This window comes from Scyliorhinus canicula, chromosome 13 (genome assembly GCF_902713615.1).
Source record: "Scyliorhinus canicula chromosome 13, sScyCan1.1, whole genome shotgun sequence".
NCBI lineage: Eukaryota > Metazoa > Chordata > Chondrichthyes > Carcharhiniformes > Scyliorhinidae > Scyliorhinus > Scyliorhinus canicula.
The window spans coordinates 137,447,640-137,471,972 of NC_052158.1; the positions used below are offsets into that span (position 1 = coordinate 137,447,640).

A 24,333-nucleotide genomic window follows, 5' to 3' on the forward strand; every position below is an offset into this window, starting at 1 on the left:
AGCTCACTAATACATCAGCCCCAGCACAGTTCAGGTGTACAGATCCCACTTTCTCCAATATTGGTGACAGTGCCCCACGAACTGGAACCCACATCACTCACACCAGTCTTTGAACCATACATTCATTTCTCAAATTATATTTTTCCTCTGCTAATTTGCACATGGCTCGGGTAATATTCCAGAAATAGTTATTTTGAGGTCCTGCTTCTTAATTTGGTGCCTCGCTCCTCATACTGACTATGCAGAACCTCCTTCCTCATCCTGCCCATGTCATTAGTACATAGGTGTACCAGAACAATTGGATCCTTTCCCTGCAAGTTCCTCTTCAACCCTGAGCAAATGTCCTGAACCCTGGCAGCAGGCAGGCATCACAGCCATCTGGACTCGGGCTCCTTGCTACAGGGTAGAGTGTAAGCCTCATCGCTATCCTCTTACTACCACTGCACTCTTATGTGCCCTCCCACTTGAATGGCTTCCTGTACCATAGTGCCATGGTCAGTCAACTCATGCTCCCTGCAGCCCCCACTCCATCCAAACTGGCTGAAAGAACCTCAAACCTATTGGGCAGTTGCAGAGGGTAACAGTCTTGCTCTCTGGGTCCCCTCAGCTGCAGCCACGCCCTCCTGTCCCCGACAGCTTTCCAAACCAGTAGGTTCTATCCCAAGGGGTGTGCCTGCCTCCTCAAACAAAGCATCCCGGTAACTCTCACCCTCCCTGATGTGCCGCAATGTCTGCAGCCCAGCCTCCAGCTCAGTGACTCAGAGCCGAAGCTCCTCAAGCTTCGTACCGCAGACGTCCATGTCCTGGATAACACTGGCGTCCAGGAGCTCCCACATGCTGCAGCCTTCATACACCACCTGTCCTGCCATACCAATGAGCATTAATTAATTACTTCATTATTTTATTCAGTTATTTATTTTCTAATAGATATTGATTAATCTTATCACAAACTCCAGTACTATTTTAAATCTTCAGAAAATAGACCTTTATCACTTACCAGATATTTGCCAAATATTCAACAGGAGGTCACTTTCTCCCCTGTAGTGGAGCAAAAACCAATTCCTACAGGGTGAAAAAGTAAAAAAAAAAGCAATGATGAAGGGCAGCAGTGGTTAGCACTGCTGCCTCGCGGACCGAGGTCCCAGGTTCGATTCCAGCTCTGGCTTGCTGTCTGTGTGGAGTTTGCACATTCTCCCCGTGTCTGCATGGGTTTCGCCCCCACAACCCAAAGATGTGCAGGCTAGGTGGATTAGCCAAGCTAAATTGCCCCTTAATTGGAAAAAAAATGAATTGGGGACTCTAAATTTTTTTTAAAAGCAAAGAAGTAACTGCCCTTCCCGCCTCACCTAATTCCCTCTTCTCACCAAACGTCCACACAGCATTTGAAGTCGCATTCAAAACAATCTGCAACAGTTCAGAAGATTAGATGAAAAAGGTTGTACAAACTTCAAAGATATTGGAACACAATAAGAAAGGAATGGGAACACAGTGAGAAGAGCAGACATAATATTAAACAGATCAATCCCGAGAGCTGTTGTCATTAGCTATCCTTTTACAAGGGCTAACTAAGGGACATAGTGAATTGAGCAATGATCTGAAAATGTCCAAAATTCCAAATAGTCATGAGTTATTGCCGTGTGAGAGACCTGTAGGATTTATAATATAGATAATTTATATACAATATACATACGAGAAGGATCTGTTCAGGGGTATGTTTGCTCAAATAGAACCAAATCTCCAGCTGCCTGGTAATACCTTCATGAGTTGCCACTGATTTAATCAATAGGTCATTACTTTCCCATCTAATTCAATAAAACAAAGTACTAAAGAACTTGTGTTTCTATCCTCAGGACATCTCAAAGTGCTTTGCAGCCAGTGAAGTATTTGTTGAAGTGCAGTCGCGGTTGGAATGTAGTAAAAGCAGCAGGTTTATTGCAAGTTGCCAATGAGCAGATAGGTTGGATGTGGATTAAGGGATACATATTGACCCGAACATCAGGCACAATGCTCCAGCTCACCTTAGGCTCGTCTTTTATGCTGAGTTGAGAGGTCAGAAGACGCCTCAGTTTAGCTTCTTTTCCAAAGGCCGGAACCTCCGACAATACTGAACTCCTTCAGTACTGCATTGGAGTGTCAGCCAAGGTTATGCGTGCGAGTCTCTGCATTGGGACTTCAACCCACAATCTTTTGATTCTGGTGAGTGTTGACATTCAAAAAATAGCTGGCCTTGTAATTTGATCCAACATAATTTGTCATTCAGCTATCTTCAAGATCTGTGTCATTGAGTAAGATGTCCTTAAGATTCCTCACTGGATAAGACAAAAATAATCTGTTAGTTATCTATCCTTCAGCTCAATGTCCTTGATGACATATACTAGGTTACAATGACTAGAGGTACAATCAGCACATTCCTGCCACTGGTGAAAACCATTGCATTCCCTGGGACAAATCAAATCACCTCAAGATCTTTAACACCTATCTCAATGTTAAAAATGAACACTGAAGTTAACCCACTGAAGTAATGCCCAGAGGGAGGTAACACTAGGAGACAAGTCAATCTTGTGCGTTTTCATGCAGCGAGTCAGGAATTGCCATTGTCGGAAACCGTACACAGATAATCTTCTTCATCTTCATAGTCAGAGAGTGATTTTCGCGAATCAAATAAATAAGATATAAAAAATAAATCAAACGTGTGGCAGTATGACGATATAATTATTTACAAGTCTCAAGAGGATTCAGCCTCTCACTCACAAAAGCTATTCTGTGGAGAACGATAATAAATGTGATCCCACCCACATGCATCCACTTGCAAATACCGTTCTTATCACTCATGTGGACATAGATCCCCCCCACCCCCCTCACACACGTTAACAAATTTACTCTCTCAAAAATGCATATAAAGTTTGATCACATCTGCCCTGCAGTATGCAGTTCGTTGAGAATGTACCCACCTGAATCCAGATTGTATCCCCCCCCCTTCCCCAACCCGACCAAGTTGATTCATTAAGCTCAAAATTGGATTAAATTATCAAATGTACATTGCTTCCTCTCTTCAAGCTTTTCTTTCACCAAATGTCAACGTTTCACTCCCCAAATGGCTGGAGCCTGCAAATGGTCCCTGGGACAATCCGTTCCCAATCTTCAACATTGCTGGACTAAAATCCAGACGTTTCTACTGTAGGTCACGTTACTTTAAAGCAGTGTGATTATAAACTTGTCATAGTAAGCACAGAACTGCCAACAGAGTCTTGTGACTAGAAAAGAAACATTTCACTCTGGCAGTCAGATTTCTAATAACTTGCATCCAAGCCTCTCACAAGAAAAATGTGGGGAAAAAAAGACAAATTTTCCACAGGGGATTAATACTCACAGAAAACCTAAAGAAAATGCAGACATGATACGCCCACCACAACCTCTGCAATCAGGCAGACTACATCTCCAAAAATTACACACTATTGAAATTCAGAGGAAGTATTTGTTTTAACTGGAGAGGGAATATTGGATTGGTGATGCTTGACTGCCAGAAGATTTGATAGATCCAAAGAGAGGCACTTCAACCCCCAGAAACGTGTGGGTTTTGGGCGGGTGCACTATGAAAATTTGAAGTATCTTTTAAACCTGATCTGAACCCGCCTGGAACTTGATCACCTCTGCTTATAACAGTGACGTGACAAGAGGCAGACAATCAATAATGCATATTTTAATGAAGCTATATTCTCTCTTGCTCTCATGTTTACGGTAAATATTTCAGTCCCGCCCACCGTGGGACTGCCACTGATGGGATGTGAAATTAGACGGACCATTTAAAGGTCCGTTGACTTTGGGCGGGAATTTCTGATCACTGGCACGGCTGGAAAATCTTGTTGGCTTGGCCAGCTGGGTTTCTCAGGACACAGGAAATTGCAAACAAGATTTTGGGTGTGAGGTTTGGACAGAGACTGTGGGCGTGATTCTCCGGAAAGATTTCTAAGTGTGGTAGCGAGCGGGAACTGCTGTGAGCTTCCCGGGACTTGGTCCAGCAAAGCCATCAACGCTATTCAATGTTAATTGGTCCACTTAACGAGGCCCCAAGGGCTTCTCGCTGCAAATGAAGGCTCATTGGCTGATTCTCGGGGACCGCTCTCGCCAGTCCCCTGGCTAACAAGGTTGAGCAGCATTTAAACAGCATTTACACAGCAAACCTCGGTCAGCTTGCAGCAATGGCGTCAAGAAGACCGGCCCCAAGGTTCGGTGCTGCGGAACTCGGGAGGCTCCTAGATGCGGTCAGGAGGGATGTCCTGTTCCCGTGAGGACCCGGAGGGTGAGCAACAGGGCAGCCAGTGCCGCCTGGGACGAGCTGGCGGATGTAAGCTCTGGGAATGTGACCAGGAGGGCTGGCCTCCAGTGCCGTACGTAGGTTAACAACCTACACCGGGTAGCACGGGTGAATTGAGACCAACGCCCACCCCCCCCCCTCCCCCTCCCCCCCTGAGATCTTTCCTCCCCCATGCAGGCATCCACCCCCCAACCCTTCCTTCACAGCCCCCCATCAGGTGGAGCAGGCACCCCTAGGCGAGACAGCCATTGGAGATCTGCTGGATCCCAGGGTTCAGCTGGGTCTGAACCTGATGCCGTGCCTCTGGAATAGGTTTACCGGAGATGATGGAGACGATGGCAAGCAGCCGGATCATTCAGAGGGATATGTCAGCAACACTCCAGCATGTCCATAGCCGATTGGAGGAGTTCCAGAGCCTATGGGCACAGGAGTTGTCCTTGGCAATGTGTGGCACTGAGACCAACACTCATAGAGTAGTGACCACAGTGGAGACCCTGGTGCACAACATTGGCACCATTAGTGAAGGTGTCCAAGGCGTTGCGCAGTTGGTGACGGGCATGGCTGAGAGTCTCGGCAGAATGTCCGATTCGCTGGGTGATGTTAACCAGTACCATGCCGACTTTGATGAGGTTCTGAGGGACATGTCCCGCTTTCAGATGGGAATGGATGAGGCGCTGCGGAGCTTGTCCTAGTCACATGTGTGCATTGCCGAGGCACTGCAGACCATGGCCCAGTCACTGAGGAGCATTGCTGAGGGCGTCAACACTATGGTGCAGACATCGGGGAGCCGCTAGGGCTGGCAGAGCCAGATGGTGCAAGGGCAACTGGGGCTCGAAGCAGCTGCCCCTCCATCCCAAGGTGAATCCCAGGGCCCTATGGGCACCGAGCGGAAGGGGGGAACTCTGGATGCCAACCCAGACCCGTCTCATGGAGTGGTGAAGGTAGACACCAGCCTCCCCTGAGTTCCACCCTTCTGATGAGGCCGCGTCCCAAGGTCAGCACACAAGACAGGATGAAAAGGCTATGCATGTGCCTCCGACAAATACACCGGGCCAGTCCGGCCCCAGAACCCCCAGAGGATGTCTGCCAGGGGCATCAAAGGCCACGGCGAAGAGGATGAATCCCAAAGCCTCAGGTACTTCAGGAATTTGCACATTAGTTCCAGACTAACTGTCTCGCTCTAATATGTAAATTTGCCAAAATGTGATCCCACCCACAATGGGCAGGGTTTATATCTCAGCGCCTCCCGAGATCGCGTTGGATCTTGCCAGGTGTTGTGAACTGGGTAAATGCCGGGAGCTTTAACGGCCAGGTTTTATGCCATCACTCTGGGACGGCGGAGCCTGATAGAATTGGCACCCAGTTCCATAGAGATTGGTGCGCTATCTTTAAAGGGCACCCCAAGCAGAACAGGAGTCTTAAACCGACAGCCCCCTCCCCCCCCGCACCATGGAGGTATCGAGGGCTCCCTCCTCACCGGACAATAATTAGGGGCTTCTCACGTCACTGAATCAGGTGCGACGAGGCCATTCGACCACTCCCCTTGTCTCTTTGGTAATAAACTGCACTAAATTGGATACAATAGGCTTTGTGTAGCCCTGGGCAGAATTTAATGCCCCCCATGTCTTGTTCAGTGATGGAGGGAGGGCATTGAATCGCAATGGTGGCGGTTGGGGACCTCGCCACTATCCTGTCTCTACCCGATCAGATCCAGGACGGGAAGGCACATTGAAAACATTCCTGTCCGGTGCCAATTAAAGCCCTTAATTTTGCAATTAATGTAGGGCCTCACCTGTCGTGCTGGTATTTATCCAGATTTGAGCAGGGGACTCCCTGTGTGGGGTTTCTTTTGGGTTTCCAGAGGCTGGCTGGGTTGGCGGGAGGTGGGGTGTCCCTGATGTAAAGGCACCCAGGGAGGGTGTTGGGAAGGGGGAGCCTGCTGGCAGCCACCTCTTCTCCTTCCTGTCAAATCCCTTCCTCTCGTGTCCATCCTCCCCTCTCTAACCAATTGGCTCCCTGATTGGCTATGGGCTCTTGGTGCGAAAACCCCCCACCCCTGGAGTCCAGGGTGCCACTTAATGCATGTTCTGGAAGAGGTGACGCGGGCTCCCACTCGCTCTGCCGGCAAGACCTCGTCGCCACTATTTAACACAGCCCCTGTGTCTGAACTTGAACACGTTGAGACTTTAAAAACAATAATAAGGCCAGTAATTTCAGTGTAGGCACATCGAAGACCATCCCGGGCAGTTGTCTGAATGAAGCTGGCATATTATTTATTTGACTGTTTTTGGGCATTTGTATAGATGAAGTTCAACCCTGAAGTTGTCGTACTGCAAATACCGGGCACTGAGCCCAACTATCCATTTCGTTTTTGACAATTCCACTTTTGATTTGATTTCAGGTATCTACAGCACTTCTGTTGATTTAAGTCAATATTCACTGCTGGAATTACAGGTCCACCACTGCCATTAAGCCCGTAAATTGATATGATAAACTCACTAGTGAATACAAAGTAGCTCACAGAGATAATGAAACAGTTGGTGATGAAGCAATCGATCTGTTTATGATTCTATTGTAATAATCAACAACCACTATAAATGTCAATTTGAATTTTTAGCACAATGAGGTAATTTAGGAATTGTAGAAGAGGACCCAGTAATAACGGAAAATATTCCACATGACCTGGATCATTATTCACATACAGGCTGGGTCTCTTTAAACCAAAAACTGAGGGGTCCATTTGCACTTCAGTATTCAGATATTTTTGTTTTTCTGGTCTGCCATACATACAATAGGCCTAGACCTAATCACAGTACAATAGCCTAGGCTAGCTTTAGAGATGTTAAACTCTTTTTAAAGTTACCTGTATCTGCACCTTAAATGCTGTACAGGGCTATGGACTGGGTGCAGTAGATCATAGAACATACAGTGCAGAAGGAGGCCATTCGGCCCATCGAGTCTGCAACAACCCACTTAAGCCCTCACTTCCACCCTATCCCCGTAACCCAATAACCCCTCCCAATCGTTTTGGTCACTATGGGCAATTTATCATGGCCAATCCATGGGATTAGAAAGGGCACCTGGGTGTCTTCGGGCTGGCATGGACAAGTTGGTAACTGTGCTGTAACTTTTCCATGATTCTTTGAGTCTAGTCTACATATACGAGGTTGTTTCTCTATTTTCCAAATCTCATGAGCCCTACTTACCTGTAAATATTTATTCCACCTGTAATATAATGTTTAATTACTTTATTAACATAACAAATTAACATAATCATTCAAACAAAATTCCGTTTTTGGATGTTATCAGTTTTCAGATGTATGGATAAAGAATATTTGACCAGTATTTGCAATTATCATGGTGTTCTGCTAGGCCTTGTGTGCTATCACATTTCATGAGACTTTCAGAGTGTAAGTAGGAACATAGGAACAAGAGGAAGCCATTTAGTACCCTGTACTCCAGCCCAGGTCTCATTTGGTACTCAACCCCTCCTGGTGATCTGCGAAGTCCCTCCACATACCTAACTTTGCTCCATATATTACTATTAACAAATAGCTATCCATCTTAAATTTAATATCAACAATTGACTTAGCATCTCTTTTATGAGAGAAGATAGAGGGCAATTGGCGTTAAGTTTAACTCATATTTGAGACCGTGGGGCGCAATTTTTTTCTTTTTTAATGAAAAGCCGGAAATTGTGTATTTTTCTCCAGAATGAGATATCCTGTCAATGGCAGTGTCAGGAATACACAGTTTTGACACCTGAGAATGCAATGTTATTTGCAGTTCACTAAAGGAAGAAAACCCAGCAATTCATGAGCATCATCGACCTGAATAAAGTTTGCTCCACTGCATGTACTGCACCCTTCGATACTAATGCTGTGTGTTTGGGGGGGGGGGGGGGGGGGGGGGGGGGGGGGGGTTGGGGGTGATGGGAAGAGGTGGGGGGGGGTGGTATGGAGTGTTCCCTGCCACTGATGCATATTAGGAAATGGCAAAATTAGGGCAGCACGGTGGCACAGTGGGTTAGCCCTATTGCCTCACGGCGCTGAGGTCCCAGGTTCGATCCCGGCTCTGGGTCACTGTCCGTGTGGAGTTTGCACATTCTCCCCGTGTTTGCCTGGGTTTCACCCCCACAACCCAAAGATGAGCAAGCTAGGTGGATTGAACACACTAAATTGCACCTTAATTGGAATAAAAATGAATTGGATACACTAAATTTATTTTAAAAAAGGAAATGGCAAAATTTCCCAACATGCCTTGGAGAGAGGTAAGGTTCCTCAATGTCACTGAGTATTCAGACAGTGAGTCATTCCATCAGCAGGCATCTTTTATATTCAGCAGGGCACATTGTGACTGTGCAGTTGTGCAAAATGATTGACAATGAGTTGACCGACCATTTGACTTCAATCTTCTGCTCTCCTGGCTCGACAAATAAGGGTTTTGTTTTAAATGCAAAAGCTTACCTTTGATTGGCAGCCATGCTTTCTCAGTGGCGGCAGGCCCCAATGCCTGGCTAACTCATGGAATGGCCACTTTGTGAAAGGGCTCCTTTAGCGGTGTTACACCCCCATCCCCGTGTCTGCGTGGCTTTCCTCCGGGTGCTCCGGTTTCCTCCCACAGTCCAGAAATGTGCAGTTTCGGTGGATTGGACATGCTAAATTGCCCTTAGGTTAGGTGGGGTTACTGGGCTACGGGGATGTGTGGGCTTAAGTGGGGTGCTCTTTCCAAGAGCCGGTGCAGACTCGATGGTCCGAATGGCCTCTTTCTGCACTCTGAATTCTATGAATTCTATGAATCTCCATATTCAAGGGGTCAAATGTCTGTACTAGGTGCCTCCCTGACATCCCATAAGGGCCAACAAATTTTATATTGGGGTCAACACAGGCACAGATTAAACACAGGCCACCCCATTAGTATATCTGTATATTTGGTGTTTGCTTTATGTCCAATAATCTACCCTAGTATCAGTTCTGTCACAGCAATATTCGGAATTAACTGCAGTATAGAATGTAATGTTAATGGAATGTTTGGCCTATATAAATTTGCTTCTATCTGCAGTTCCTATCTATATATTCTGAGCCAAGACAGATGCTGAGAACATAATGGATGAATGAATTCTAGGAACTAGGTCATGACTTACTTTTACCATGCATGGCGGAATAACGCATTGATTGTTCTCCCCTCTGTTGATAGCTGTTGTTCTACTCTCACACCCAAGCACCCTTTAGCCAATCAGCTGAGAGTTTTGAACAAAAACCCAAGGGTTTTAATAAGTGGAACAAATGAAAAACGGACACTTGAATGGAAACTGTTGAAGACTGAAATGCATTTTAATGATCAGTGGAAAATAAATAACTCAATACAAAGCAGTTCAAGTTCCCCTTTCACATTTCTGAATCTTCTGGAAAAAAATTATCACTAGTCACTTGTGTTGCATATAGCTTAAAACATTTGGCCTTCAGTTGTTTATTTACATCACCAAAAAGTTGTACTCCTCCAAATCTTTCTTCCCTCCCCATATTATGGCAGGTAAATATTTGTTGCAGTTAAAAATAATGAATTGAGATAGCTGAACCCTTGTGTTACTATCATGGATGCTTGTGCTCAGTTTGGACCAGGTGTTGGGAATTTTCCCCAATATGGTACTTGATGCACTATCAATTACGACGAGACAAGAGTAGAGCGTAATTGAGGCTTTATTAAGCAGAGATGTGTTGCCTCCTGCAGCTGCTACCAGAAATGGGAGCAGCTCGGTGTGCACACATATTTATACTCCACCTACTGGGTGGAGCCAGCAGGCAGGGATCTACCCCCATACCTGTAGTACAGGAGCCTTACCGTATTACCTCTAATACAAGTATTATACAAACAGTGGTGACTACCACAGTATTTTCCCAGGGAAATGTATTAAGACAGAATAGGTGTGGGAGGAAGAGACTATCCTCAGTAATATTATTATCCCTGACTTTCCTGTCCCTTCTCCATCCCAGTTCTTTTAAATCCTCACACATGATAAATCTCTTAGCAGCCAGAGAGAAATGAAATGAAGAGGGCCAGGCGTGGGGAGAGTGTAGATGATCTGTGAATTTGATCGCCCATTCTCTGCCAGTCATGATCAAGAATCATAAAGTGACATTCCAGCAGTGAAATAGTTTTTAAAGCCAATTTGGGGAAACAAAGAAAATTACAGCACAGGTTCAGGCCCTTCGGCCCTCCCAGCCTGCGCCGATCCAGATCCTTTATCTAAACCTGTCGCCTATTTTCCAAGGATCTACTTCCCTCTGTTCCCCGCCTGTTCATATATCTGTCTAGATGCATCTTAAATGATGCTATCGTGCCCACCTCTACCACCTCCGCTGGCAAAGCGTTCCAGACACCCATCACCCTCTGCGTAAAACATTTCCACGCACATCTCCCTTAAACTTTCCTTCTCTCACCTTGAAATCGTGACCCCTTGTAATTGACACCCCCACTCTTGGAAAAAGCTTGTTGCTATCGACCCTGTCCATACCTCTCATAATTTTGTAGACCTCAATCAGGTCCCCCCTCAACCTCCGTCTTTCCAACGAAAACAATCCTAATCTACTCAACCTTTCTTCATAGCTAACACCCTCCATAACAGGCAACATCCTGGTGAACCTCCTCTGCACCCTCTCTAAAGCATCCACATCCTTCTGGTAATGTGGCGACCAGAACTGCACGCAGTATTCCAAATGTGGCCTAACCAAAGTCCTATACAACTGTAACATGACCTGCCGACTCTTGTACTCAATACCCCGTCCGATGAAGGCAAGCATGCTGTATGCCTTCTTGACCATTCTATCAACCTGCGTTGCCACCTTCAGGGTACAATGGACCTGAACTCCCAGATCTCTCTGTACATCAATTTTCCCCAGGACTCTTCCATTGACCATATAGTCCGCTCTTGAATTAGATCTTCCAAAATGCATCACCTCGTATTTGCCTGTATTGAACTCCATCTGCCATTTCTCTGCCCAACTCTCCAATCTATCTATATTTTGCTGTATTCTCTGACAGTCCTCCTCGCTATCTGCAACTCCACCAATCTTAGTATCATCTGCAAACTTGCTATTCAGACCACCTATACCTTCGTCCAGATCATTTATGTAGATCACAAACAACAGTGGTCCGAGCACGGATCCCTGTGGCACACCACTAGTCACCTTTCTGCATTTTGAGACACTCCCTTCCACCACTACTCTCTGTCTCCTGTTGCCCAGCCAGTTCTTTATCCATCTAGCTAGTACACCCTGAACCCCATACTACTTCACTTTTTCCATCAACCTGCCATGGGAAACTTTATCAAACGCCTTACTGAAGTCCATGTATATGACATCTACAGCCCTTCCCTCATCAATTAACTTTGTTAGTTCCTCAAAGAATTCCTCAAAGAGACAGATATTAGAATTTGATGTAGCAAATGTTGCTAGCATTAAGTAACGTAACTGGAAAATATAGAGTTGCATTTATAAATGTGTATATAAGAGGATTGTGAGTGCAAGAAAAATTGTGTGGGGCGGAGAGAATGATGACATTTGTGGACGGGGGGGGGGAGGGCTGTGAGGTATTGGCGAAGGGGCAGGAGGATGCAGGTAAGTGTCAGTGGTGATTTTGAGATGGAGGGGATGTGAGGTAACTGGAGAGAGAGGGATGATTGGAGCTGAGGAATGTTGTGCAGGAGAATGTTGGGAAAATCAGAGGGTGATAATTGATACCTGTAAGAGTTATGCTGCTCGTTTATAATGCCCTCTGGAGGGCACTGAACCTCTTCGGTGTGTTATTCACCCTGAGATAACACGGACTGCAACTGGATGCAGTTGTACATGAAAGTAGATACCAAACTTTGATGTTAGTTCAATACGCTTTATTGTTGAGCAGTGCACACAGTTCGCTGTGGGTTGACACTACTAATCTAAGCGTGCTAACTATAACTAACTAGACCAGATGAGCTCTGAGCCACGTGTAGAAGGTGCAAACTGATATATACACCCTGACTGTCACTACAGTTGTCACCAGTGGAAAGAGGCAGAGTGCTGATGCCTCGTGTGTTTTATAGTGGGAGACCATCCTCTAGTATTCTGCCTGGTGATTGGTTGTGTTCTGTCCTGTGTGTTGATTGGCTGTACTGGGTGTCTGTCACTGCCATTATGTGCGTGAGTGCATATCATGACATTAGGTACCATACTCAGTGCTCACTTCCTCAGCCACTTTCATCCATAACTGCTTAGTTTGAGAGTCTGGGCTCTTCCCTCCTTGGGAAAATCCATCTCACTTCAGTCCCACAGCAGGATGTCCAGGTAAGAGACAGAGGAAGCCACTTACCCCGCCCTCCTCGCCTATGGCTGGTGTGGTGGGGTTCCAATGCCAAGCGGGAAATCCAAAAGCAGCTTCTGTTTGGCTGGGACTCCAGCTGTCAAAATGTAATGCTAACCTCCTCACGAAGTAAATGGGGTCAGAGGTCGCTGAGGCCAATAGAGCAGGCTCACTGAGGGGTTGGCGAGGATGGGGGTGGGTGAGAGGAGTTGTTGCTGCGGGCAAGCTTTGCCACCGGAAGGGGACCACTCCATGGGCCACAGAGTTTCCAATCAAGCAGGTCCAACTCTAGTCCACAGAAAAGCCACAGGTTTTACTGGGTGGTCACCCACTTGCCAGAAGAGTTGGCCATTCAGTGGTAAAATGCTAGCGGCGGGGGAAAGAGATCCTTCAATGGCCCTGAATCTGGTCTTCTGCATTGGATCGGAGTGCACCATCTTCCCTGCCACTGATAAATTCCATGGCATCAGGAAAGCGACAGACACTTCACTTTGCTGCCTCCATCCCTGAGTCCCAGCCTGTCCCTAAGAATCTGATCAAATTCAGCAGGTCTCAAGAATCAATAACATCGCCTGCCAAGATCCCTTTTCCTACACATTAAAGGAATCAACACCAATACAGGAGTACACTAAATCATGAGGAGCAACATATTGTGAATTATTCCTTATCACAAGTTAATCATATCAGAATTGGCTTACTTGAGCCTTGCTGACTCGGATATTGGGAATAATTTTAGTTTCATAGAAATTCTGATTATATAATTTTGACTTCAATTATTTCTAAAGTGGTCGGTAATTATTCTGCTGATGATTAATTTGGATCTAAAACCCAGGATAAGCTGGTGCCTCAAGTCACAGATGGTCCAGTTGATTGTAATTCATTAACATTTAAATAAGATTTGTCAAAAATTGTCATCAAGGAAACCGTTTTGTTTACAATGTGTTTTTTCCCCCTGAATTATTTCCTCCAGCCCTTGTGAATGATTCAGCCACTAAAGCAATGATAGCTCTGAGGGTGAACGTGACTGTTAAAGCGAGCATCTGCGTGGAACAGATGAATAATCCGGGTGAACTCCAGTGTTCTGGAAAGGGTCAGTGCATCACCAAAACGTCGGAGGTGAGTTAAACTTGATTGTACCCGAGTCTCTACAGTTAGAATACTTCATATCTTCAGAATGGAGGTATGTTGGATCATAGTAGAGTCATAATAGAGAAAATTCTCCAATTATCCAGCTACATGTGTCTCAGTGGCGCAGCGTTTGCTGGTGGTTGGATTCTTTACTCCCCCCACTTGTCAATGGGATTTCCCATTGAAGCCACCCCATGTCGCCGGGAAACTCACGGAAGGGAGTGCCCCAGTGACAGGAGAATTCCGGCCCGGATGTTTGTTCTGCTCTTGCACACTTTGCTTTACCTCCCTTTTTCTCTCTCCCACACTCAATCTTTCTCCCTCATTCTTATTCTACACTCTCCTCCAATGTTATAACACTCAAGTCGATTAGTTACTTTCTCTTTTTATTTGATTCTTTCGTCTGCCTCACCCCTTCGCGCCCACATCTTCGCATATATGCTCATACTTCTTTTCTTCATAATTCCATGTTACTACAATGCGGGCTAAATCGCTGGCTTTTAAAGCAGACCAAGCAGGCCAGCAGTACGGTTCGATTCCCATACCAGCCTCCCCGAACAGGCGCCGGAATGTGGCGACTAGGGGCTTTTCACAGTAACTTTATTGAAGCCTACTCGTGACAATAAAGAGATTTTCATTTTCATTTCATTTCATTTCATCTCACTTTCCCATACACTTAACCAGAATCGCATTGCTTTCTATTCTACCATGTCAAGAATAATCACATCTATTTTGACAAGTATCAAAGCACCAACAAAACTGTATTTACGTGAATTTCAATCGCTGCTATTATACTGACATCACATCAGCACCAACCTCTACTCATGGTGCAACTAAATTCCACTTTTTCCAAGATTGCATGAAGTATATTTGAGAACCATCAAAATGAACATTTTTATTTCAAATCTGAAATAATTCTTGTGTTCGTCAACACAATTATATAGGCAGTTTCCTGAGACCTCCTTGAGAAACTGGAGAGATAGCACATTGATAAAAAACACACATTGAAAAAAGCTGTTCTATTGCTGCCTTTACCTGCCATCTTTGGCTGGTAGGTTGGATGTAGGCATGTCAATGATAAACATGGTATTATGGAAGACCGATTTGGAGTGATCTCTGTATGATGGTCCATGTTACAGGTGATAATAATAGTTATTCATCCTCAACACTATTTCATATCTGCGCTTGTGAAGGAAAATTACCACCATCAAGTGGGACATTCTTGTGAGATTAAGTTCAAAATTGTGCTATCATTTAGCTATTTGGGAATGTTGACTCAGGAGAAGCTGAGAGCAGTACATACAAGAGGCTGCAGCTAACACTGGATGTGAAAAGGTCGAATGGTGCAACTTTCCACTACCCAGCAACTATCTTTCAATTTTCAGTGCTGAAGAAATGCAGCCAAAACAGAGGCCTGTCTTTTCTCTTCACAGATGCTGATTGACACCCTGTGCATTGCCAGCATTGTCCTGTTTATGAACTCTGGCAGTAGACACAATTGTTGACTGTGATTCATAATGCCAGTGATAGCATTGCCTGCACGCCCACCCTTTTACAAACCTAACCCAAAGCCCCCACCTTTATTGAGCTAATCAAGCCGACAGAAAAGTGAGTACACATAGACTGCCGTCATCGTCACAGTCCTTTTGACAGCGAAAGCTTATCGCAGTATCAATCTATAACTGTAGCAGCAGAACCAAGAAATTAAGACATTTAAAAAAAAAAAATTTAGAGTACCCAATTCTGGTTTTTCCAATTAACAGTCAATTTAGCGGGGTCAATCCACCTACTCTGCACACCTTTTTGTTTTGTGGGGGTGAGACCCGAGCAGACACGGGGAGAATGCGCAAACTCTACATGGACAGTGACCCGGAGGCCGGGATTGAGCCTGGGCCCTCGGCGCCGTGAGGCAGCAGTGCTCACCACTGCACCACTTCAAACATTTCTGCTCATTTTTCTTTTGAACACTGGTATGATAGAACTTTCCAGAAGTTAAAAGAAACAGGCTGCAATCAGATTTGTTGTGTTGGTGCTGCTATGTTTAGCACGTATTGGAGAGCTATGTAGCCAGTTTTAATAGGTTAGTGCTGAGACAAGCATTGTGCAGTTCAGAGAGAGTTATGGCCCAGAGAATTTGATCAGTGTTTTTAACTCAGAGCCGCCTACAGAAAGTAGGGCAAGCGAAATAACTTTTTTGTTAAGGTGGTGTTATAGACGCCTTTGGGGAGTTTCGAGGCAGGCTGGAAAAGCCCTGCTGCCACACTACTTTGGTTACCACGCGAGTGTGGGCCGCAGCAGCTGATGCACCTCCCGCAGCAAAGGCTTTGACAATGAGATCTTGGGGAAGGAAACACAGTGGGAGATGCCAAGAGTGATGAAGTGCCGCCGTTATGATGATAATGCCTTGCATTCTCCTGTAAAAACAGCACAAGGCAACAACTGGGAGAAATCTGCTTGAACTTATTTGGTGCCAAGTTACCACAATCACCTAAAGGTTAAGATTGTGAATTTCATGCAGCGTTGGTATTTTCAATCGATACTTTCACTCTTCTTACAATAACATTTTTAATAAAATACATAGCAATAGTTCAGTTGTACTTGCAGGCAATATTAGTCATTAGCCCCTCGACTGGGGTCGAAAGATCTGTTACCTTAGCAACGCTGTAAGTTCAAAGCTTCTTGATGGGCAGTAAGCTCTCCAGAAACATATTGGGACCAATTTTAACCTAACAGCACCCATCTGTGAACTACTGGGATTGGATGCGATGCCGGCTTTACACCCTGCCCAACTTTACTCCCCACTGATGTCTCCTCCCTGCTGTATTCCTTCCCTTACACCACTAACTGTTTTTGGGAAGAGGGGGTTCTTTACCCAGAGAGTATTGGGGGCATGGAATGCACTGCCTGTGGAAGTAGTTGAGTTGGAAACATTAGGGACCTTCAAGCGGCTATTGGATAGGTACATGGATTATGGTAGAATGATGGGGTGTAGATTCATTTGTTCTTAATCTAGGACAAAGGTTTGGCACAACATTGTGGGCCGAAGGGCCTGTTCTGTGCTGTATTTTTCTATGTTCTATGTTCTAGGAAAGGCTCAATGGTAAATATATCCCACAGAAACTATTGGGGAAGGCCAGAACTGTTTTTTTCTGGACTCTGGTCTAATTCATGTTCCATTCTTCCAGATTTGTGTCAAACTTAGAGTGAGCAGTGGGGCCAGCGGCTGTCGGCCCCATAAACGCTGCCATTTTAAAAATAGTTCCCCATGAGAAGAATTTTCTCGCCCTCATTTCTACCCTCTCTGTTTAACCTGTCTTTAACCTCTGAGACCTAGGTTTTAATGCAACACAACCTGTTCAAATTGACATCTATCCTCCCTCAAAAAGGGAAATGATTTTGCAGGTCTGAACTGTTTGTGAATTCTCAGTCACAATATAGACAGGAGCTACAATAATTCAAAGTTTCATTCAGAAGGGCCACTGGAGCTGGTGTTGAGAAGGCAAATGAAATTTGGTGCGGTGCTTTGGATGAGTTTTGTTCAGATTAAGTTTGATGTTTGAGCCTGGTGTGACATTTTCTAACTGTACCCATCGGAGCAAAATAATGCCTCACCACGGCTGTGGCAGATTTATATCAATTGGATCCAGTCTGTATTATATGCCATCTACCCACTCCAGCTAATCTGTTCATGCAATGGAATACTGTTAAGGGCTGAAAGGTCCATTAGTCCCATCCAGCCAGTTCATTTTAAGCTATAATTTCCTCGTAGCCTTTTCATTACAGTAGGATTTTCTACATTGTGGAGAAGATTTTTCTTTGATAATTCAACCAGCCCCTGGGCTGGGCATTTAAACTGAGCCGTATCCTCACCAGTATTGATTAGATCAGATGTAAAAATTGCTTAATATTTGGATTCAACACTTGTCATTAAAACTGAAAAGCAGTTCATGCTGGAGAACCTGGTTTATTTCAGCATGCATGAAGACTGGTTGCCTACCCTCCAGGATTACCTTGCCATTACGGTTTTGATCCATGGATGGTTAATGAACTTGGGCGGGATTCTCCCCTACCCGGCGGGGCGGGGGGTCCCGGCAGGATGGAGTGGTGTAAACCACTCCGGCGTCGGGCCGCCCGAAAGGTGCGGAAGTCTCCGCACCTTTAGGGGCCAAGCCCTAACCTTGAGGGGCTAGGCCCACGCCAGAGTGGTTGGCGCCCCGCCGGCATGAACGGCCTTTGGCGCCACGCCAGCTGAAGCCGAAGGGTCTTCGCCAGCCGGCGTAAGTCCACGCATGTGCCGGAGAGTCAGTTGCTGCTGACATCATCCCCACGCATGCGCAGGGGAGGGGGTCACTTCCACGTCCGTCATCATGAAGACTATGGCGAACGTGGAAGGAAAAGAGTGCCCACACGGCACAGGCCCACCCGCAGATCGGTGGGCCCCGATCCCGGGACACGCCACCGTGGGGGCACCCCCCGGGGCCAGATCGTCCCCCGCCCCAGGACCCTTGGAGCCCGCCCGCGCCGCCTGGTCCCACCGGTAAGGTAGGTGGTTTGATTCACACCGGCGGGTCCGGCATGACAGCGGCGGGACTTCGACCCATCGCAGGCTGGAGAATCGCTGGCAGGGGCCGGGAATCGCGCCGCGCCTAGCGATTCTCCAACCCGGCCGGGGGGGGGGGTCGGAGAATCCCGCCCCAATATGTCTTTAAGGCAAGCAGCCTGCACTTTTAATTCAAGCAGAAGAATCCAGGAGCCTGTGCTGGTTTAAACTGGAGTTGAAGACTGGCTGGTACCAGTGAGAGAGATGGGCTGGGACTTGGTTTGATGGATTTGGCTGACGGTCAATGAATGGGCCCAAAATGCTGCGCTCTGCCTGGTAACAGGTGGTGATTGGACCTTATCCCACTGAAGTGCTTTTCAGAGACCTGAAAGGCCTTTCGAATAGTTTTTCGGCTTTTCTGTGAAAGGTCCTTCTGCTCACAGAGGAAAGTATCACCAAATTCATACGTTAATCGTGAAATAAACAAGAAAAGAAAACTTCAGACTCTAAAACATTAACTTCTCCATTGCACAATTTATACAAAAAGAGTTTTTCTCACCGCAACGAAAGCATGTTTACAATTTGCCAAATGACATGTGTGAGCTGCTTCGGAGAGATAAGTGGGGCCTGGATTTTACATTTGCGACATACCTAAAGTCGGTAGGGTGGGAGCAGATGGGAACCCACTCTTGGCCGACATTGCGCGTTGCTGACGTGATGTTACTCTGGTTGACCAATCAACAGACATTCAGCAGGAAATGCTTTTAATCTGTGACAGGCTGAAGGCCGGAGGAGGGTGGGTGCTGAGAAAAGGATGTGTGCAGCCTGGGGTTTCTGTTGTGCTTCCTCAGGTAGCCGCTGCTGCAGTTTCAGAGAGCGCAGCTGACCTGTAAAAAAAAAACAGTCAATTGCTGTGGAATTTATTTAAAATGGCTTCTTGATTATCGGTGGGTGCCTTTCCGACTCATGCCTGTTCTGCCAACCGAGATATCTTGCGAGGGCGTGATGACACTGAGACTCGTGGCCTTCCTGTGCGATTTTACATGCTTCCGGGTCGGGCACACGCCATTCCAAGCAACGTGAAATTCTGGCCGGCTTTTCAACATGAAACTCATTTCTCCTGTTGTAAATATGGAGGAGACAAGAGCATCAACATTAGATTACATTCTGATGAATGGATTTAATAATGATCATTCCTGCTGCTGGTGCTCAATCCATGTGTCAGTGGTATTTTGCTGAATGGGCAGCCTAATTTATAAAGATCCTTTGGAGAAAATGGAAGAAAACAGGCCTGGCCTTGAGGGAGGATCAAGTTGGGTTGGCAGAATATCCATTATCAACTTTATTGTTTGTGATAATGTTTCACGGTCTAATGTCCTCTCAAACTAGATTGCTAACATTCCGCTCTGAAAAATATATTATTGAATTGCAGCTGCCTGTGGCTTAGAATAACAAGGATCCTGATTGATGCCAAGGCCATAACACCTGAACCCCTCGTCCACATTTCCTGAAATCAAGTCAATTTGGACCGTGGTGCTACCTCAAAGTAATAGAGGAAAAGATTTGTTTGCAGACTATTCCTAAGGACAGATAGAGCTTCAGGCTGTGAAGTCCACGTGGTATTCTTCAATAATAATGAGGAAACACACATGGCCTGTTGCTCTCTCTGCCCTTGGAAATTGACATACGTCTGCATAGCAGAGTTTGAAGCAGCACTGTGCAAATAAATATTACCCCCAATTTTTTGTACCTAGCTTTTTTGGGTAAATTCTTTCTCTTTTAGAGATTTCTTTGTGCACTCGGAAAATGAATAACCTCCACCTCAAGTTCTCCATTTTGGGCAAATAGGACATTCAACAAGTAAAGGTCCCCCGAGTCCATTCAGCACCCTGGCTAATTTCCTGCTAATGTCCTCCACCAGATGATCCTGACAAATTTACCACCTTGCAGGAACGACAGTTTAGCCAATAAATTACCACAGTTGGGGAAACATGTAAAGTGCCAGTGTGCCGTTCCTCTGTCCGTGAACTCAGTACAGGCATTACCCATTTTTAATTAAACAAATTAGCATTGGCTGCCATGTTTATCCGCATGTCAGGGTTAATTTCAGAAGTAAGTCATTTTCTATAAAGGCCTGTGGGACATTGCAAAGACGTGAAAAGTGCTGCTTAAACATCTGTTTGTTTGCATCAAAATACTGGAAAATATAACGGAATATGTAACGGTCTCCACTGTGGCTCTGTTCTCCTTTCTGCACCGGAGTTAGAGAGCTTTATGCTTTGGAACTTGAAGGAGTCAAACTCAGCCTTTCAATTATTCAATGCAAGCCTTAAAATTTCTACAAAGAATAGAGCAATTCTTTCACCTGGAAGCCGTATTAGAATGGCACCACTACTGGACAGTGTGTAATTTCCTATTTCCCACACCATCTACCATTCTTCCTTCCTCCTTGAGCAAACAAGATGATTAGTGCCAAATTGTCCAAGTTTTGTGTTGTGTGTTCATCCCTATTGGGATTTAGATTGAGGCTAGTTAACCAAATCTTACTTTGGATCTTTCGAGTAAGTAACAAGTAAGGTTGTGAGTAAACTCAAACCCCAAAGATGAAAAGAAAATGTTCTTGTCTTATTACACACTCAATCCGCTTCTGACACATTCCCTGACTTTCAAATCTTGCCCATACCCATTGGCCCTTTAATTCCTGAAGTTCAATTCCACTGGTACAAGCATAGTGGAGTAGAATCCCCATCCATCCTTACCGGAAGACATAGTGCCTTTTCTAACTTTGGGTACAAGCTTCCTTGCATAGCCAGGGCAAGCAAAGAGTGCTTCAGCAACACCACAACTGTCTCTTCCGCCAACACCACCAACTTACCCTCCTGTCAAACTTCCGGAGATCTTTCTTCTGCCCCTCGTGCAGCCTGCGATTTTGGGGCTTGGACATGTTTATACATATTTGTTTCTTTATCTGATTCTGCTTATGTAGCGGTTTCCACTGCTGCTCTGTTCTCCTTTCTGCACCGGAGTTAGAGAGCTTTATGCTTTGGAACTTGAATGAGTCAAACTCAGCCTTTCAATTATTCAATGCAAGCCTTAAAATTTTACCAAGGTCAATGGATTCCGTCAGAGAATATAGAGGCAGCTGGTTCGAGTCAAAAGATATTTTCAAAGAATCAGTTATAATACAGACTGCTTTCAGCAGTAAGGCAATTTTTATTGAACGTCATGAGACATTGAAAACTGTAATTACTCTTTAAAAGTGAAGGAGGTAACCACTGTCACCAGTGTACAATATTGACAATTCCCTTGTGCTTAATACTGCAGGTCCCACATTCCATTCTGTAATGTGCATACGCAGACAATTATATACTAATTTCTGGCAATGCTTAAATGCGTAGCTTATTTCTGAACCAATGAACTTAGACTTTCCATCTCCTCTGTTGTTTGAGGAGTATCTCTGAAAGGCACTTCTATCTGTCTCGGAGTTTGTCCTCCATTTCATTTGCTCCCTTAACACCCTCATAAAGTGATAGACTCCCTGCTGGATGCTGAAGAGTCCATGCAAATAAAAGTTGGAGCTGTCTCACATGCCTGCTCCAGATTTGGTGGAGGTATTCCATGGTAAAAACTTGGAGACTCCACTCGGAGCATGGGAGGAGGGGCACAGAGTTGGAGGTCGCGGTGGAGTGTGTCCCTGTGTGAATTTTCATCCCTGTATGTTCCTGATCAATCAAAAAACAACTGGATATATCCTCACTGGGGCCTGTTACTTATTCCACATGTGCACCTGATGCCCAAGTCGACACACAGGGTTCAAACCAGGAAGCTTCTAACACAGGGTTCAAACCAGGAAGCTTCCAACGCAGGGTTCAAACCAGGAGGCTTCTAACACATGGTTCAAAACTAAGAAACTTCTGACACCAACCTAGAGAGAAAAATACAATTATATGTGGGCCTCAGCTGCTAAGGTAGGCCCAGAAACCACCTTATAATGACAGCCCAGACTCGAAAGGTTGACTTGAGACCCAAAACTGGCTGTAACTATTGACTCTGTAACCTCAACTGTTGAGGTTGCAAAATGGTGGGATGTATTCGGCAGTTAAAATGACACATTCGCTGCTGTCTTTTTCTAAGTTGCGCAGTTTTTAAATTATAATTGTGGAGGTGGGGCAATTTTGTCCTTTAATAAGTATTGACAGTAAGCCTCGAGTGGATAAGCTTGTGATTTTTTGCAGTTAAAGCAGCATGAACATCAACACTGTGTGATGTGAAAACTCAGCTGAGGTAACTGTGAGTTTAATTTTTCAATCCTTGTGATATTTTAATCTTATTTTCACTTTTTAAAAATAAATTTCGAGTGCCCAATTCATTTTTCTAATCAAGGGGCAATTCAGTGTGACCAGTCCACCTAATCGGCACATATTTTGGGCTGTGGGGGCGAAACCCACGCAAACACGGGGAGAATGTGCAAACTCCACATGGACAGTGATCCAGAGCCGGGAACGAACCTGGGACCTCAGCGCCGTGAGGCCGCAGGGCTAACCCACTGTGTCACTGTGCTGTCCACTTATTTTCACTTTTAAGACCAATATCTTTGCTTTTCATTTTGTACTTCATTATGGTTTAATATGCTTTACACTTTATTTTCATTTTCCCTTTAGCCTTACTCTTTTAGCTTTTGTTTGTTGTCATGAGGTGTCAGAAATGGTGGGTCGGAGGGTTGCGAGGGGGTTGGTAGTTGTTGAGTGTTATATCTTATAAATGATTCGTGCCAAGTCCCCCCCTGTTGACTCTGACATATTTTCCAGGAAACATATGGGACAAGACTTTGGGTTTTGGATCAGGACTCATGTTGGGTTCAGGTGGTTTGGGGGGGGGGGGGGTCACAATTCTACACTGTGTGGGAAGCTATGATTTCCCCCGAACTGGCCAGAGAGCAGGCCCATCCAATTAAGGAAAGTGGGTGGATTTTCGTAGTTGGAGGGTTATTAGAAAGGCCATCCAGCTCGGAAGGAGCAGCAGCCTGCTGTTCAGGTAAGACAGAGGGAGGGCAACTCCATCTTGTGGTGTCCTCGCTTGAATCTATTAATGCTTCTTTTACCTGTGCCACCCCCCCCCCCCCACCCCCCCACACCCCCATGCTGACTCGACATTAATATCTTCATTGCTATCCTCAGCATCTCAGTGAAGGTCATCAAACTTAGAATGATATATCACAAGCTTGTGTCATCCTTGGAAGGTTAGGCAGCCTCTGCAGCCTGTGGCCGTTCTGTTCTGGGATAAGAACACACGCGCTCGCTGTGAAGAAAGCTGACAGAGTGCAGTCTTTTCAAGCATCACGCCAACATCTTACTGCCTGTGGCAGCCTTCAAGAGGCACGAGCAGCGCTGTACACCTCAGTGCACTCTTGACAGTAAGCCTGGAGTGTGGCAAGGCACCTCAACCGAGACAATTATCAGGTTCCCGACTGAACATCTGAGGTTTGATCTGAATCCCGACCGTAGGCCATCTCTCATGCAAGAATTATGTTCTGGCCTCATCCTCGTAGTGAGACGCCAACATGAGTTCATTCTTTAGAGTGTGGTGATCTGTCACTCTCGGCCATGGCTGCACGTCTGTGAGCCAGGCCAGGTTTGTGTGCAGAGAGAGAGTTTCAGCAGCACCATCGTCTAATCAGTGAGCAGCACACGTGACCCAACTTTCGTCAGGAGCTTCCCAAGTTCACATCCAGCGTTGCCTTGTCATCAGGGGCCCAGAAACTATTGTCACTGCATTTAGGCATTACTTACTAGCTTTGCCGATAATAAAGAGCACGCAGTGGAGCTTTGCTACGATCCCATTTGAGACCTCCGCATTTTTATTCCAGTAGTTTCAGATGGATATGAGGAAACCGGGGACACTGATGGGATTGTGATGATCAGATGACCATTCTGATTGCTCATTAGACATCTGGCTTAGGGGTTAAGTCAAGCCAGACCTTCAGGTTCGGAATAGCATCCTCCCATTTGATAGT

The 24,333-nt window shown here is 45.6% G+C and overlaps 1 protein-coding gene across 1 annotated transcript in view; it reads left to right on the forward strand.

The window, feature by feature from the left end:
- Positions 1–24,333, forward strand: part of dner (delta/notch-like EGF repeat containing) — a 331,812-nt gene that overhangs the window by 196,625 nt on the left and 110,854 nt on the right. The window contains exon 5 of the mRNA XM_038816147.1: positions 13,623–13,768. Within this exon, the coding sequence (XP_038672075.1) occupies positions 13,623–13,768 (146 nt within the window). The remainder of the gene's footprint in view (positions 1–13,622; positions 13,769–24,333) is intronic.